The following is a 13,269-nucleotide window of genomic DNA, read 5'->3' as shown; positions in this document are numbered from 1 at the left end:
ATCCCCTCCAATCATCAACAGCTCCCAACACATTCAGTTTTTCAAAGAAGCCAGTTAGAGGAAGTCACATGAAGCTTGTTTAAAATCTAATGTATTTTTAGTACATTGAGGCGACATATAGCACACACACACACACTTTCCTTAGTCACATATACATTGACCATTTCCTTAACGAATCACAGATTTTATATAGGAAGCCTTTTAAGAGTGCTACAGTAAACCTACTACTTTATTAAACTGATAATGCATTATAATTCAAATCTAGCTGCTTTCTGGCTCAGCTAGGCATTGTGTTGATACAAATATAAGTGATAATGTACTGTTTGATTGTTGCCATATACAGGACTGTTGCTATAAACGTACTTCAAATACCGCCACACACAACCTTCCCCCACCCCCCACCCCCTGGCTGAAGGACATGAGTACCAGACAGGAGCTGTAGAACCACACCCCAGCATGGGTGATGCCTTCAGGAGAAAATTCACTACAATCAGTAAAAGAGTGGGAACACAGGAACAGGAGTAGGTCATTCAGTCCCTAGTGCCTGTGCCACCATTCGATTAGATCAGGGCTGATCTGTACCCAACTCCATTTAACCACCTTAGTTCCATATCCCTTAATACCCTTACTCAGCAAAAATCTATCAATTCAATCTCAGTCTTGAAAGTTTCAATTGACATAGTATCAACGGGGGAGAGGAGGGTGGGGGGGTCAGGGAAGAGAGAGAGAGAGAGAGAGAGAGAGAGAGAGAGATCCAGATTTCCACTGCCCTTCGTGCGAAGAAATGCATCCTGACATCACCCCTGAATGGTCTAGCTCTAATTTTAAGGTTATTTCACCTTGCTCTGGACTCCCACAACAGCGGAAAAAGGTTTCTCTCCATCTGCCCCATCAACTCCTTTCAAAATCCTTAAAAACCTCAATCAAATCGCTCCTTAGCCCTCTACATTCTAGAGAATACAAGCCTAGTTTATGTAATCTCTCCTCATAATTTAACCATTTTAGCCCCGGTCATAGGCAGTCCCTTGTATTGAGGATGACTTGCTTCCATGTCAAAAAGCAATGAGTTCACAGGTGTTTCAATGAAGGACCTAATATTCCGGATCCCGAACTACATCCTGAAGGGTGGAAGATGCCTGTGCGTGGATTTTTTTAACATGTGGTGACCGTTGCACACCAGCCACCACACGGGCTTGACAGAGCTAGGTCTTGGTCCAGTGGCAAGGATTAATCAAGACGACTGGAGACCTGCTCTGCTGCACGGACCTAGTGCGTGCACATATCGCAGTGTGGGCTGGCCTGTGCTGCCCATGGGCCCTGAACTCACGCCTCTCCTGGGCCCCGACTACGTCGCTCTATGAACTCTCGCTGCTCCTTCGCCCCGACCTCACCGCCCCAGCTGTACCTGCCCGCACTCCAATCAGTGATCTGGATTTGGGCGACGTCAAATCCAGTCACCCTCTTCACAGCCGTAGCCCTCCTGCAGCAGCACGCGATGCTCCCTGCAGTGGCATGCCGCCACATGTTGCTCCATCTAATGGCCCCGGCCTGCAAGACCATCAGCAGGAGTAGAGATACAGCAGAACCATCGAGAGCGAATTAAAACCTCTGACACTCAAGGGCCCAAGGTATAAACTGTGCTGCTCACGAGAGCAAAAACATGGGATACCTCAGCTTTAAAATATCCCACCATTACATCTATTACATTTATTCCCATTCATACTTACGGCAGTTCCATAAAAAGGGAACTCACCGTTAAGTATGAACAGGGATTACCCTCCTTTCATTGGTTGTGCCAGCCCACGTGATCCATACGAACCTCATGCACTCCTGGGCATCTATGCAGGCCCACGTGTAGAGGCCAAAGACCGCAAGTCGCTGACCCTCCCGAACCACCAGGTAAGTTCATAGATTTTTTGTAGATTCCGACCGCAAATTGTACCCCATTAACTTTTAAAAGGAAAGTGGATACATACCATTCTGGTGAATCTGCGCTACGCGCCCTCCAAGGTCAATATATCCTCCCTGAGGGACGGGGCCCGGAACACAGTGCCCAGATGTGACCTAACCAGAGCTTTATATAACTGTAACATAACTTCCACCCCCTTGAGATGAAGGCACATTATTTTTTTTGTGCCTGCCTGTCCACTAGTTTGTAGTGATTTCTGTACTTGGACTCTTAAATCTGTCTGTTTCTTCACAGTTTCTAGTTTCTCGCCATTTAGAAAATACTCTGATCTAGCTTTCGTTGGGTTCCAAGTGGATGACCTCACACTTCCCCCATGATGAACTCGATCTGGCACAGTTTTGCCCACTCATTTAATCTGCCAATGATCTTTTGCTTCCATCTACACTATTTACTGTCTCACCTAATTTCGTGCGATCAGCAAACATTGGATATATGGCTCTCTAGTCCTTCATCCAAGTCATTTATTAATATAGTGAAAAGAATACTAGATAATTCAGGAAGTGGCCAATAAACACAAAACCACAATCTATGTGATTTCTTGGCCTAAATAAATAACTGCATAAAGTCTGCATATCAATGCAGCAGTTAGACATTTTAACATTTATGTGGCAGTAACAGCTATTCGTTAAATTACTAATGTATTAATTGAGTTGCCTGTATGAAATGACTCAACATACTATATCTGCCTTCAATTATTAATTGAATAGAACAGGTTGTTGGGAACCAGTCAGTCCTGTACGGATGACTCAATGTTCGGGGAGAGGGGGAGGGGAGGGGCAGTAGGCTGCATCCACCGGCCCACTTTGCAAGTTCACTTTGGGGTTGAGAATATTTCTGTATCGAAGTAGTGAAAAGGGGTTTCACCTGGTGTTAAAAAGCTGACTCAATTACTGTTGTGGGTAACCATCAGCTTGGGAACGCTAATGGGTTCTTTTAGGTTAGTTTCAGAATGAATATTTAACCCGCTTAAAAGCTTCTGGGGTTTATTAAAAAGCTTTTTATTACAGAATCATTTTCTTCCTTCTTTCAGCTTGTGCTTAAATGTGTCTTTACTTATTTACATAATTTAACAAACCCATGTATACAAAGAAACATAGAAAACATGTGCAGGAGCAAGCCATTCCGCCCTTCGAGCCTGCACCACCATTCAATATGATCATGGCTGATCATGCAACTTCAGTCCCCCATTCCTGCTTTCTCTCCATACCCCTTGATCCCTTTAGCCATAAGGGCCACATCTAACTCCCTAACGAATTGGCCTCAACAACTTCCTGTGGCAGAGAATTCCACAGGTTCACAATTCTCTGAGTGAAGAAATTTCTCCTCATCGCAGTCCTAAATGGTTTACCCCTTATCCTTAGACTGTGAGCCCTGGCTCTGGACTTCCCCAACATCGGGAACATTCTTCCTGCATCTAACCTGTCCAATCCCGTCAGATGTTTAATACATATGTGTTAAATGTGTGCAGCCTGGATGGAAAATTTGTTTTAAGGTACGCTCCATTCTCAGAATGTCACCCTGCTTACTGTGGGAAATGAAGAAACCACCATAAGTGATCAGATATTAAGAGTGATTGGAGGCTAACTCAAGGAATAAAATGGATGGCGTGTATATTTGAGGGGAAAGATGACTAATTAATAAGGGTCATCTTGGCTCAGTAGTAACACTTTCAGCTCTGCGTGAGAAGGTCGAAGATTCAATTCCCACTCCAAGGTTTAAGCACCGACTCCAGGCTTATACACCACTGGATTACTGAGGGAACGCTGTACTGTTGGAGGTGCTGCCTTTTGGATGAGACGTTGAACGAGGCCACGTCTGCCCTCTCAGGTGCAAGTAAAAGATCCAGCAACATGATAGGAAGGGTAGAGAAGTTCTCCTGGTTAATATTCATCCCTCAAGCATTCCCACTACAAAAACAGATTCATTGATCATTTGTCACACTGCCGTTTGCGGCACCTCACGGTGAGCAAATTAGCCGTGTTTGCTTACATTACAACAGTGGCTACTTCACTGGCTGTGAAACACTTTGGGATGTCCTGAAGACCTGAGGCGCAGTACTAATGCAAATTCGTTCTAACTAGACATTAGCTACCAGCATCACAATATATTTTTTTTAAATGTAGATCAACGAGCACAGGGATGACGGGCGATGTTCCCGCGATGGCGTGTGCGCGAGACTGCGCAGTGATCTGAAAGGTCCCGTGCAGGCCGCTCACCGGCTTTTACATTGTAAATGCCGCGCATGCGCAGATATTTAAAGGGACCACACATAAAAAAAAACAGGCCACGCAGAACAAAGCGCAGCTCACAGGGAACATTGGTGATGGGTAAACAGGACTGGTGCCTGGTGGATGTGGGTGACCACTAACCTCCCCAACCCCCCATACCTCCCCAACCGCCCCCCCCCCACCCTCCTCCAGTTGTATTCAGCCAACCGTATCTTGAAAGGTATCTCTATGTCGCCAACGGCTAAGTGGCCAATCCATGTAACTGATCAGATCCATTCACATGTGCAGAGAGTCGGCTGGTCCAATTTCCCTTGAAGGCGACTATTGAATCTGTATTCACCACCCTATCGGGCAGTACATTTCAAATCCACCCAAATCAGTTCGCAAGGAATTAAAATATCCTGTTCAGAATATATTTTGCACAGTTCATTATGCAATTTGTTTTTTTTCCTGGATGAAACAGTTTTTCATCGGCACTTACACTACATGGGCAATGAAAATTCCTGCCCACCTTGTGCAATACATATCAATTCAGAACTGAACAACGGTTAAATAGCTAGGACCGTGGTTCCCATCAAAGACAAGTCTTCCATGTTATAAATCACTCTCTGAAGGACAGCAACCTCACAGTTCAGCAGTTGCATACATCTTGTGAGGGAAGGTGTTACTATATTAACTGTCTTCCTTGAAACATTTGTCTCGACATCTTGGATAACTAATCTGGCTATTCCCCAGTTTGTGAGCTCATGTAAATATAACATTTCACTGCCCATGCCACCAAGCAACCACAGACCCAATTAATCTCTGGATACAGGCCAGCCGACTCTCACTGCACGTGTGAATGGATCTGATCAATTACATGGATTGGCCACTTAGCCTTTGGCGAGAGAGAGATACCTTTCAAAGTACTGCTGGCTGAAAACTATAAATTAATTTATCCTTTCTAAAGTAATACAACAGCTATTTCTTTTCTCATCACATCGAGTTCAAATCCAGACAAGCTGTGCTCTGTCCTGAACTCATTTTGCATACATCTGACCATTTCAATCCTGCTCCTAATACACACGAGGACAAGATCACATCTAATCTGGCAATCTCAGAGACAGCACAAGGATGGCTAATGTAGGAAATGGAAATGTCACAGCGGTCCAGTTAGAGGAGTCCTTCAGAGGTTGGGATTAAAGCACATTGATAGGGCAAATTAGAAAGTTTAATTCTACAACTAACCTGGGAGAGGTTAGACTTCACTGGGTGCCATTTACCAGCATCAACATCCTTCATCTTGAAAACACAAGTAAATAATTGATAAATCGTTCAGCACCAGTATTCTCAACGAGTATACTCGAGGGCTTCAAAATGATATTGGTCAAACAAAACCCCCTGACTACAGACTCTCCCAGCCCCATCTTGCTCATTTTTGGATAGCAGCATAACACACACCACAGCCCGACAATTTTCAGCAGCTTCCTGTATCTGGTAAGAATGCTATAACAAGAGCAACTATCCGTTTTATTCTGCTGCCGGAGTACATACTATAAATCTGTACATTCACCTCTTAGCTAGATATTAAAAAAGGCCAAGACAAATATTATTCTATTCGGCAACTCAGCATCTTCCGAAGTAAGCATCGAGACTTACTGCAACATTACTTCAATAAGAAACATGAAAAACTGCTAGCCCCTCCCTCAATGCTTCAATGGATAAAAACACAGCCACCCAAACTAAAAAAAGTCCAGTATTTAATCCACCCCTGAACTCTGCAGAGATAACCGATCTCAGCCAGACCCACGGTAAGCGGATGGGTGGGTGTGGGATTCACATTCCAGGATTAGGCTGGATAGCCTCTTGTTGGCCGGCTCGGACACGATGGGCCGAAATGGCCTCCTTCCATGCTGAAAACTTCTATGATTGCTGATTATTATCCAATGACTCTGGTATAAGTAGGCCTGTGGATAGGGAGTGATTACAGCATCAGATGTAACTGTGACAGCCATCACAGTCGAGTTGCCCACTGACGCAGACAAAGATAGCCTCTTGGGTGAGCTACTGAAGGATAATTGGTCCTTACTGAACCGCATCACGGTAAAAACTGCTGCCTTCACGAAAGGAGGGAAAGCTGGAGAAAATAAAACACAACCCTCTTTTGTAAACACTAATATCTCTTCAAACCCCTCTCAACATGCAGAAAGGATTACTTAGGGGTAGAGTTTCCACTTTAGGTGCAATCGGGAAATTGGACCCAAAGTGTGCTCGAAATCGCTGCTCAGGTTACAATTCAAGTTTCCACTAAAAATTATTCGCATAATCACAAACATAAAATCTTCCATGAACCAGCGCAATTGAGCAGCGTAATACAACATAATCATTTATTTTTTCCATTAATAGTGAAACTTGTATAAATGAACACCCACAAAAAGACACTGGCTTACAGACCCAAATAACTTGCATTGTCATAGATGCAAGTTACACCTGGAAACCATGGACACGTGCAAATTATGAAAAACGGACAGCCTTCAATGCACCAAGTCCGTTTATAACTTAAAACATGGGACATGCAGGGTAGCAGCAGGTAATGGAGCTCTCTTTACCCAGCATCCATAGCGGTAGAGAAACCGCCCTATCTCTGGGACTGAATGCTTGCACGACTCTATACAGGGGATAGAGCGATTTCTCAGCTGCTATGCACGCTGCGTAAAGAACCCCATTTCACCTCGCCTTCAATCTACATTCAAGTGCCCGCTGCACTGGACTCCACTGTGTAATTTCCTTCCCCCTGCCCGGTGACTCCATTCACTGCGACACAGAGGTGGGACTGGCTGTTTCGGACTCTGGGGAATAATGAGCTACACGAGTACAGGTGTCGGGAGTCAGGGGGGAGCTCAGCAATCAGGAGTTGGGATTCAGGGAGAGGTGGAGAGACTGCCAATTGGGGCGGGGGAAGAGAGAGAGACTGGGGTATGGGGATCAGATCAGCACATGCTCAAACCCCCAAGAACTGGAGACCCCAGACATCTCACTGCACCAGTACATCAGGTATTGATGAGCTGCTAATGGTCCCCTACACCCAGCCCCCAGCACTTCAAACACGAGCAGCTGCAGCACACGGAGGGAGGGGTAGTCCCGGACAGGGGTCTGCAGGACATTAACTCCCCTCCCTCCGCCTGCAATTCGGCTGGCATCTCCCAGGCACTCCAGCCCTGCAGTAGCCACCTTGCTCTGTGCAGGCTGCCAAAGTAGCAGATCCCAGATCAGAGCATCCCCCCCTCAACGGAAGAGGATCCTGGGATGGCAATGAACTGGGAAAACCAACAAACATGAGTATGAACTGAATTCATATCCTGCGGGCAGGCCTCCAGAATTAGGCACGATCCCAGGTGAAAGCAAAAGGTATGCTGCAAGAGATCATGCAATTAGGGAATATTTGGCTTATCCTGTTTACTGAACATGCAATGACCAATTTGAAAATAAGGACACTTGATGCAAGACCCTTAGGTGTCCTTAATTTACAGGTTTCACTGCAGTCCTTGGTGTATTTAAGAGTGGTAACCTGGTGCATGTTTATGGGTTCATTGAAAATGGGTTTATTACAAAACATGTCTAGTCCACCAGCAGTGAATAAGAACATAAGAAATAGGAGCAGGAATAGGCCATACGGCCCTTCGAGCCTGCCCTGCCATTCAATATCATGGCTGATCTGATCATGGACTCAAGTCCACTTTCCCACCCATTCCCCATAACCCCTTATCCCCTTATCGTTTAAGAAACTGTCTATTTCTGTCTTAAATTTATTCAATGACCCAGCTTCCACAGCTCTCTGAGGCAGCGAATTCCACAGATCCACAACCCTCAGAGAAGAAATTCCTTCTCATCTCAGTTTTAAATGGGCGGCCCCTTATTCTAAGTTCATGCCCTCTAGTTCTAGTCTCCCCCATCAGTGGAAACATCCTCTCTGCATCCACCTTGTCAAGCCCCTCATAATCTTATATGTTTCGATAAGATCACCTCTCATTCTTCTGAATTCCAATGAGCAGAGGTCCAACCTACTCAATCTTTCCTCATAAGTCAACCCCCTCATCTTCAGAATCAACCGAGTGAACTTTCTCTGAACTTCCCCCAAAGCAAGTATACCCTTTCGTAAATACGGAAACCAAAACTGCACACAGTATTCCAGGTGTGGCCTCACCAATACCTTGTATAGCTGTAGCAAGACTTCCCTGCTTTTATACTCCATCCCCTTTGCAATAAAGACCACGATTCCATTGGCCTTCCTGAACACTTGTTGTACCTGCATACTATCCTTTTGTGCTTCATGCACAAGTACCCCCAGGTCCCACTGTACTGCAGCACTTTGCAATCTTTCTCCATTTAAATAATAACTTGCTTTGATTTTTTTCTGCCAAAGTGCATGACCTTACACTTTCCAACATTATACTCTATCTGCCAAATTTTTGCCCACTCACTTAGCCTGTCTATGTCCTGTTGCAGATTTTTTTGTGTCCTCCTCACACATTGCATTTCCTCCCATCTTTGTATCGTCAGCAAACTTGGCTACGTTACAATCTATATTAATAACTTGGAAGAAGGGACTGAGTGTAAATAGTTGGGGTCCCAGCACTGATCCCTGCGGCACCCCACTAGTTACTGGTTGCCAACCCGAGAATGAACCATTTAACCCGACTCATTGTTTTGTTTGTTAGCCAATCGTCTATCCATGCTAATATATTACCCCCAACCCCGTGGACTTTTATCTTGTGCAGTAACCTTTTATGTGGCACCTTGTCAAATGCCTTCTGGAAGTCCAAATACACCACATCCACTGGTTCCTCTTTATCCACCCTGTTTGTTACATCCTCAAAGAATTCCAGCAAATTTGTCAAACATGGCTTCCCCTTCATAAATCCATGCTGACTCTGCCTGACCGAATTTTGCTTTTCCAAATGACCTGCTACTGCTTCTTTAACAATGGACTCCAACATTTTCCCAACCACAGATGTCAGGCTAACTGGTCTATAGTTTCCTGCTTTTTGTCTGTGTCCTTTTTTAAATAGGGGCGTTATATTGCAGTTTTCCAATCTGCTGGGACCTCTCCAGAATCCAGGGAATTTTGTTAAAATACAACCAATGCATCCATAATCCCTGCCGCTACTTCTCTTAAGACCCTAGGATGCAAGCTATCAGGTCCAGAGGATTTATCTGCCTTTAGTCCCATTATCTTACTGAGTACCATCTCCTTAGTGATTGTGATTGTGTTAAGTTCCTCCCCCCCCTATAGCCCCTTGACTATCCCGTTGGAATACTGTTAGTGTTCTCTACTGTAAAGACTGATACAAAATATTTGTTCAGAGTTTCTGCCATCTCTATGTTCCCCATTACTAATTCCCCGGTCTCATCCTCTAAGGGACCAACATTTACTTTAGCCACTCTTTTCTTTTTTATATACCTGCAGAAACTCTTGCTATCTGTTTTTATATTTTGTTCTAGTTTACTGTCATAGTTTATCTTCCCTTTCTTAATCATTTTTTTAGTCATTCTTTGCTGGTTTTTAAAAGCTTCCCAGTCTTCTGTCCTCCCACTAGTTTTGGCCACTTTGTATGCCCTTGTTTTTAATTGGATACCGTCCTTTATTTCTTTAGTTAGCCACAGATGGCAATCTTTTCTCTTATACCCTTTCCTCCTCACTGGAGTAACCTTAATTAAAATCACAGAAAATGACTATACTGAATCATTTGCAACTTTCAATGGTGGACACTAGTCCGTTTGAGTAAATTAATTATTTTTTTGATATGAAAATACTTTATAAACGAGCCCCCTGGAGTCCGTGCCCTCAGAAAACCAGTGCGATTTGCAGAGCCTTGCTGACCTGGTGCGATGGGCGTGGCCAGCTTTGTGGGCAGGGCCTGATCCGGGCGAATTGAATTTTGAACCAGTGTAAAAGATAGCGAAATCTCGAGTGCCAGTGGTTTTGGGCATAACTCACTCACGCTTTAAATTCCTCCACCTGTTGCACTGGTTCAGCACATTCCCATTCCAGCCGGATTGTGCCGACACAACTCATGGAAATGGGCGGAGACCTGATCCCGCTGGTGTTTAAGTTTTAACATCTCTAAACACTCGGATGTTACAGGACATAAAAATATTATCTTTTGCATTTTTGAATGTACTAAGGGTTCACAATCTCGTGATCTCCTTCAGACAATAAAACATTAGTTCAGCAAGGCAGCAATCGGTACATGGCAGAGTACTAACAAGTCAATTTGAGCTATTGTGAATCACAAGTACAATATTTCCCCTGTATTAAATTGAAAATGAGTAGGAAAGTTAGGACCTGATGCCCAACATTATGTACAACCTATATTTGGAGAATGAATCATTCACCGTGAGCTTAGCTCTCCTGGTATCAACAGCATCAAATCAATCATGTTATGAGGTAAAATCCACTTGACTGTTACTGAACACTCAATTATTGCCAGTAGATGCTGCCAGTGTCCTGTACATACACACGCACACACACACCAGTGAAGCCTACAGCTAGGAACCATGTATTCCAAGTGTTCTCAACCGTGATTTACTGCCGATTGCTGTACTGGAATCGTTGGAATGCTCATCACCGTTTAGCGACAGACATTCATGTTACAACATAAAATGATCATCTCACCTGGGCCCTTCGATGTTGCCATAGCGAAAGGATCACTACTCCCAAAGGGGTCGGCCTAAAATTCAAAACAAAAAGTTAATTAAAATATTGCAAGATTTTAATTTCTTCACGATCTTGACCCAACTGTCGACGTTACTACATTCATCTCCACGTGGCGTTGATAATCTCAAGTTATCTGGGTAGATTAAGCAGTGCACGGGTTAAAGTAACAATCACTAGAAAGCCAAAAATACATTAGTGTTTGCCAGAGTCTGAAATCCTCAGCATCTACAGAGCTACATGAGGCTCTGATACCGTGACAGGGTCGGGTTAGGATGAAGCCAAGATGTGCAACAAACACTCAGGAACTTCTGGGATACTGAGAGAATGATGATCAATCTCCTAATTAGGTTTAAGTCCGTGTACAGTAGTTCATCCATGCGGCTTATGACTACCGACAGGCACCTCAAAGCACTGGAGAAGTACCACCAGCACTGCGTTCTCGCTCAGGCCAACATCCCCAGCATCGAAGTATTGACCACACTCGATTAGCTCCGATGGACAGGCCACATTGCCCGCATGCCCGATACTAAACTCCCAAAACAAGCGCTCTACTCAGAGCTCCGACAAGGCAAGCGAGTCCCAGGTGGGCAGAGGAAACGCTTCAAGGACACCCTCAAAGCCTCCTTGAAAAAGTGCAACGTCCCCACCGACACTGGGAATCGCTGGCACAAAACCGCCCAAAGTGGAGGAGGTGCATCCGGGAAGGCACCGAACACCTCGAGTCTCTTCACCGGGAACAAGCTGAATAGAAGTGCGAACAGCGGAAGGAGCGCACGACAACCCAAGCCCGCCTCGCACCCGCCCCTTCAACCACCGTCTCGTCTTCCCCACCTGTGACAGAGGCTGCAGGTCCCGCATTGGACTCATCAATCACCTGGGAACTCATTAGTGTGGAAGCAAGTCATCCTCGACTCCGGGGGACTGCCTAATTGCTCAGTGGTAGCACTCTCACCGTTGAGTCAGAATATTGAGTTCAAATCCCACTCCAGAGACAGAATCTAAGCTGATATTTCAGTGCAGTACTGAGGGAGTGCCGCACTGTTGGAGGTGCCGTCTTTCGGATAAGATGTTAAACTGAGGTCCCGTCTGCCCCTCAGGTGGCGTAAAAGATCCCATGCCACTATTCGAAGACGAGCAGGGAAGTTCTCCCTGGTGTCCTGGACAATATTTATCTCTCAACCAACATCACTAAAACAGATTATAAGAGCATAAGAAATAGGAGTGGAAAATAAGAGTAAGAAATAACAGTAGGCCATAAGGCCCCTCGAGCATGCTCCGCCATTTAATACGATCATGACTGATCCGATCATGGACTCAGGTTCACTTCTCTGCACACTCCCCATAACCCCTTAATCCCTTATCGGTTAAGATTATCTGGCCATTATCTCCATTATTGTTTGAGGGAACTTGCTGTGCGCTAATTAGCTGCTGCATTTCCTACATTACAACAGTGATTATACTTAAAAAAATACTTAATTGGCTGTAAAGCGCTTGGTGACATCTTCAGGTTGTGAACAGCGCTATAGAAATATTTCTTTGTTCTTTCTGGAAAGCACATTTCCTACAGGCTACATATTTCGGCTCTATGCACCAAGACACAGCCAAGGCCAGTAAAACAACAATTCTCTTTATAATAGATATGGTTCCATTCTCAAATTTCCCCGATTAGTTCCCATCATATATCGGAAGACCAGCACACCCCAGTCACTGGTTGTTAACCAATGACTACATTTCTAGTACTGTACCCCATTGTTATTAACTTCAATTTCATTGGTGCCAAACTTGTCCCATTTACTGGGCACAAGCATAGTTAGTGCTTTTGCCTGCCTGACCATAGGCCTTCAACCAGATGTTGGAAAAACTATACAGGCCTAAAAATGTATGGCTGCCATATCAGCCCACCAATGGCCAGACCCCAAAATAGCAGATCCAACCCACGTCCCACATGATTTATATTTGCCACCACCGACGATGTGAATCGGAGGGAGCAAGTGAAAACCCTGTTCTCGGAGGTTGTCAGTGCCTCTAATGACAAGGGCATTGGCTTGTTCAGATTTCAGAATCTCAGGTGTGCAATGCTTCAGCTTCATACCTTGGCCATGTTGATTTGAAAGACAACAGATCACTGGCTAAGCCTCCCATGGGATTAGGACTACTGTCCATATGTAGGATAAACACCAAAACGGAGAGATTAAGCCAAACGGCAATGTTCCCATCTTGTAATCTCTATGTAATTCCTCAAAAAAACAACCCTTGACCCCTCTATCCTTGCAAACTACTGCACCATCTCCAACCTCCCTTTTCTCCCCAATATCCTTTTGTAGATGAAACGTGTAGTAAACAGACATGAAGATAGTAGTAGACTTCAAGTAGTC

General features: G+C 44.7%; 1 protein-coding gene across 1 annotated transcript in view; it reads right to left on the bottom strand.

Moving 5' to 3' along the window:
• eps15l1a (epidermal growth factor receptor pathway substrate 15-like 1a) overlaps positions 1–13,269 on the bottom strand; it is a 395,109-nt gene that overhangs the window by 168,996 nt on the left and 212,844 nt on the right. Inside the window, exon 19 of the mRNA XM_070860699.1 lies at positions 10,853–10,907. Coding sequence (XP_070716800.1) covers positions 10,853–10,907 — 55 coding nt within the window. The remainder of the gene's footprint in view (positions 1–10,852; positions 10,908–13,269) is intronic.

The sequence above is a fragment of the Pristiophorus japonicus genome, chromosome 18, assembly GCF_044704955.1.
Source record: "Pristiophorus japonicus isolate sPriJap1 chromosome 18, sPriJap1.hap1, whole genome shotgun sequence".
NCBI lineage: Eukaryota > Metazoa > Chordata > Chondrichthyes > Pristiophoridae > Pristiophorus > Pristiophorus japonicus.
The sequence above is the reverse complement of the archived record's forward strand: the minus strand, read 5'-3'. Positions and strand labels throughout refer to the sequence as shown.